At 33.8% G+C, this 5014-nt stretch overlaps 1 protein-coding gene across 1 annotated transcript; it reads right to left on the reverse strand.

Annotated features, from left to right (window-relative positions):
- Positions 1-1184: 1184 nt before the first annotated feature.
- LOC117122506 (cytosolic sulfotransferase 3-like) lies at positions 1185-2816 on the reverse strand. Its single transcript, XM_033268094.1, has 4 exons — positions 2704-2816; positions 2235-2328; positions 1950-2034; positions 1185-1536 (listed from the first exon to the last, which is right to left on the reverse strand). Exons 2-4 carry the CDS (start codon positions 2304-2306, stop codon positions 1424-1426), a joined length of 270 nt encoding a protein of 89 aa, XP_033123985.1. The 5' UTR covers positions 2307-2328; positions 2704-2816; the 3' UTR covers positions 1185-1423.
- Positions 2817-5014: the final 2198 nt, after the last annotated feature.

Below are 5014 nucleotides of genomic sequence, written 5' to 3' on the forward strand. Positions count from 1 at the left end.
CAGGGTCTGTGGTTCAGTTTACAGAGATGTCAAAACAATGTCAGTTTAGAGCCATCATGTCGAATACCTAAGCGCATTTAATTCTAAATACGCCAAGATCCTAAGCACATTAAACTATGTCTAAACACGTTTAGCTTTTAAACGTGTCACCAAAAACAGGACAACTGCGTGGAGCATTGCGTTTAAATACTCTTTTACCGTGCAGTATTTCTTGTACTGTAGGGCCTACCTGAATTCATGTAGCTTATTAAAATTAATCCTGACCAATCTCAAACGATCATTAAACAAGCTAGTCGACGATTAATTCTAAAACACTTTTGTAACAACAGGTTCACACAAAAACTCGTAAACAGCGAACCGTGTGGTAAAATGTCATTTTAATTAAGAATGGCGCAAAACAAGGGAACAATTGTGCTGCCCCAATACACTTGAATTAACGACACTGCCAAAGTTATAGGATCATCAAATATATACCGATGCATTTAAATTCCAATAAAAGTACATAAAATTAATAATACACTGGAGATCGTAAAACCTGACATACATAAGAAATATACTAATATAGTACCGTATTACTGTATAAGGCACCAAAGGTATGCAAAATTCAAGGTAAATTACACCATAATGCATAGTTACCAACTGTCTCGCATCGTGCGGGACGGTCCCGCATTTCAAAGTGATTTTGGATGAAACACGCATTTTGCAGAAACACATGCGTGATACTAAATTTGTCACGCATTTAGCACAAGTCCATGCGTGATAACGAATTATCACAAATTCAGGGGAAAATGTATTTAAAATTAGAAGAAATTGGTTGTAACGGTCATGCATTAACTTGAGTCATTACAGAGTACAGTATTTCCGTAAAGGCCCTACTTATTTTACTGACGCGTTACTAAAAATTGATCAGTAATGAAATGTTTGTGTAGGTCTACATAGTTCAGGTGCTCACATTTATCATAGGCCTACATTGAAACTCAAATTGGCTTTATTAATAATATTTTTGCTTATGTACCTGTATTATCAACAAGCACTCACTGAAATCGTTTTAAAACAGCTTAAAAATGCTCAGATCGTCGGAGCGGCGGCAGGGGGGGGGGTTTCCCTGCCGCTTGGACCCCCCACCCCCAGCCACGCATTTCAAATCTCTCAGGTTGGTAACTATGCATAATGATATGATAAAGTGTAATATTGGGTGCCCAAAATTGGAGTACACGAAACAAACTACTAATATCGGCGCGGGCACGCTCGCCTATGGTTCTGGAGGTGGAACAAATCTTCTAGAGATAAGGTCCCTCTATAGACCCAGTAAACAATGATTGGCTCATGTGCACTAAACAACACAGAACATGTTTACAGACGAGTAGGAGGTTACCCTGCTGTACTAGTCTATACAGCCCCTGTTGTGGTCAGATGAGAGGGCCTATAGTTCGTAATCAAATTTTAGACCAGTGCCCGCCATCTTCTCTCGATAAAGTTCATCAAAAGCTTCGCTTTCGGCAACGGTGAAGTGATTTTTCCAATCACCAACTCTCCCTGTAAAATATGTATAATGGAAGATATTCGCTATCACTACAAATTTTCATACCACATATATTTATGTAATACTTAAGTCTATAAAGATATCTATATATACATTACTGATATTCACTCGCAGATTCCTCTTCTTTAAGGTTCAAAATTTATTTATATTTTTATAGCATTGGCGCATGACGGTTTAGAGTTTGTAACTATTATATCATTATTATGTTTTTCAAATAACTATAGGCTGTTCCAAGAGGAAAAGATAAAAGAATTAATTGAAAATAAACTAATGAAAGGAAATTTAAACGACATTCATCAGAATTTACGATACTAATCCTTTCTCATAAATGGTATTTCTTTGGTGTCCATCCGTGGATGTTCAGTATAGTTGACCTTTTTGTTTGACCTCATCGACTCAAAGGAACAGTGTTTGAGAAGCTCGGGTAGATTTTTGTCCGTAATAGGCCATCCGAGGAACGATGCAACTTTCTCAACAACATCACTGAGACTCTATACACATTAAAGTAATTATATATTCAAATAAATAAAATACATTAAAAAAAAAACAACACTTACAGTATACCATAGATACCCGGCCGTATGTCAGATACCGTCTATAATTGATATGTACCGGTACATTAGCATATATTAATTAACTAAATACAAAATTAATTAATATTTATAAACAGATAATAGATATTGCTTCTTACTCTTTGCATGTCTTCGTATTTGACGAACAGTACGTTTTTATCGTTGCGTTGACTCCACCAATAGGAGTTCATAGAAAACCAGTCTCCAAAACAACTGTAATGAAATATTTTTAAAACCCTACTTGCGTAACTACACTCATTCATTAACAATAATAAAGTGTTAAGATAAAAATAACTTCGATAATGATGCTGATGCTAATAATAATAATAATGATAGTACTGTACAGTTGTTTCAGTGATAGGTTATAAGCTTCATAGAGTTATTACGGTTAGTAATTGTAACGATAATTGTAATGATATTGAAATATTAATATACGATAATAATATAATGATAGTAACGATAATCCATATCGAGAATAATAAAAATTTCTAATACAACAACAATAGGCCTAATAATAGTAACGGTTACAACAATAAGCTTATAATGGCCAAGAATAATAAGAAACTATCATGTTAATTAGCTACTCACGATTCCCATCGCAGAAATCATTCAGAAATTCACTCCACGAGTCATAGTTGGGTAATGTTTTACCATTTTGTGAAAATAGAAGAAAGAAACAGCAGTGTCTTTTGGATTTCTACAGACAAATACAATCTAAGAGAAAAAAAAAAACATCTCAAATGTTAACATGAATTCAATTGGTAAACGATTTGCAAGTATATACTGATTGTTGTGAATATTTACCATTAATTATTCTCGACAGTCATATTTAGAATTGCTTATTATTATCATATACTAATTTGATTAAGGACCAAAATGTTACCGTCCGGACGCGTGCACATCTGGAAGAAATATATCATATCACTACTCTCGTAGGTGGCTTTCTCTTATTGGCTTTTTTGAGTTCTATATTTATGTCCATTAAAATATGATTAAAACTAACATGAATATACAAAGAATACAAAAAAAAATTTCCATGGGTGGGTGTATAGTTTAGAATTGACAACGTTTTAAAGTATTTGAAGATCTGGAGCAGTATGTCGATCAAATGTCACTCCCAAATCATTACATATATATGAGGGTGCTATTCCATACATTTATACGTCAATAATGATGCAAGGGCATAATCACGTCTTTCCTCGAATAACTGCCATTTCAAATGTTTAATTAAATCTTCACCACGATAAATAACATAATCGAAATTATTAAAAATAATTCCAGCAGTTCTTTTTTTTTTTTTGAAGTCTATGCAATAGTTTCTTAAAATTTTAATGGACGTATTTTCCCGTACTGAAATTGCGATATATATATATACTGTCTCTTATACACATCATATAATTAGCGAAATGCAGTTTAGAATCTGAATTATATCATGATTCATTTATAAAAAAATAGTAATATATACATTGCCTATGCAGCTATTATGCGATTCATATGGTATTTTAATTAGTTTACCTCGTTAAAATACGTATCGTGTGGTATTGCAATGAGTGAACTGATTAAAGGGGGAGGGGTGCGGGGATGAAATAATTAATTTTTAATTTAAAATAGAGGGATGGCCGACCACAACGACGGTGACGGCACTCGATTTTGGAGCGCGGTATTCGAAAACGAGGCTTGTGAACTGGGTCCCAAAAAAAAAACTGGTGCTACAGGATTTTGAGCTAGTGTTATAAGATAGGGAATTTCCTAAAATGTACCGACTTTCAAAGGCTTGCATTCGGTAACCCCATAAAAAATCGTGTCAAGCTTTAGATATTCCAATGTAAATTTGGCCGTTCTTTTCATTTATATGGGTTTCCACTTATGAAAATGTCTCAATTATCTGTAAAATAACGATTTTCCCCAGTTTTTATTTCGGAAATTTGCACTAGACAGGGAGTCAGCTGATGCACTCAACCGTAACGAGCTGGTAACGACATTAGCCAACTGATGAGAATGGTCGTCGCGAGTGGAAAATTGAAAAATTAGGACTGGCGAAAATATTCAATAATAATAGTAAAATAAGTCGAAGGCATTTTTGAAGAATGAATCTTTCAAAAAGATATGTTTGCTGGTTTGGATAAGGAAGTCTTGGAAGTGGTTTGTTTAATACCAACAATTGTCTTACCTGTGTAGGCATAGCCTAGCATTTAGTGCAGTACTGTATGTATGTAGAGAATACGGAATACTAACTGCCTGGCGCGACCTTGGCCTAGGCCCCTAGTTTAGGCCTAGACATATACAAACTATAATAATAATATTTCAAACATTAGACAAACAAACAACACTATTTTAAATAAAGTGTATTAATTTACATGTTAATTATTAGATCCATGGAACTATCTAGGACCTACTACTACTACTACAGGCATTACTAAAATGCCAGTTTATTCGCCGTGGAATGTGGATGATGCCTTGAAAGCTAGCTCAAATTTGCGCGGAAAATTGCTTGGAAAAATAACTTCTGCATAATACATTGGCAAATGTTATATACAGTATTCAGATTAGTTTAAAGACTAATTTTCGGCATTCTTCTCGGAAATATAGCCACCCGCCTTAGGCGTGGCCCTGCTTGTTCCATGCTGGATCAAAAACTAGTAGAGGGTCAAATGTCCAGCCATTTTGATGGTCAAAATACAGGGGAATTATTATTACTGTACATTAGATAAGAATAAGATTGAGAAACAAGATAGTCTATTATACATATATTATTTTACCTTCATTTGTAATTTTTAAACTAATTTTTATTTTTATATTACAAAAAAGTATTATATTAATGAAATAATAAATTCTATTCAAAATAATTGTTTATTAATATTAATAAAATAATTGCTATGTTACACCACTTTGCAATGCA

Source organism: Anneissia japonica, unplaced genomic scaffold (assembly GCF_011630105.1).
Source record: "Anneissia japonica isolate Jap-2015-1 unplaced genomic scaffold, ASM1163010v1 scaffold1889_len2455224_cov183, whole genome shotgun sequence".
Lineage (NCBI taxonomy): Eukaryota > Metazoa > Echinodermata > Crinoidea > Comatulida > Comatulidae > Anneissia > Anneissia japonica.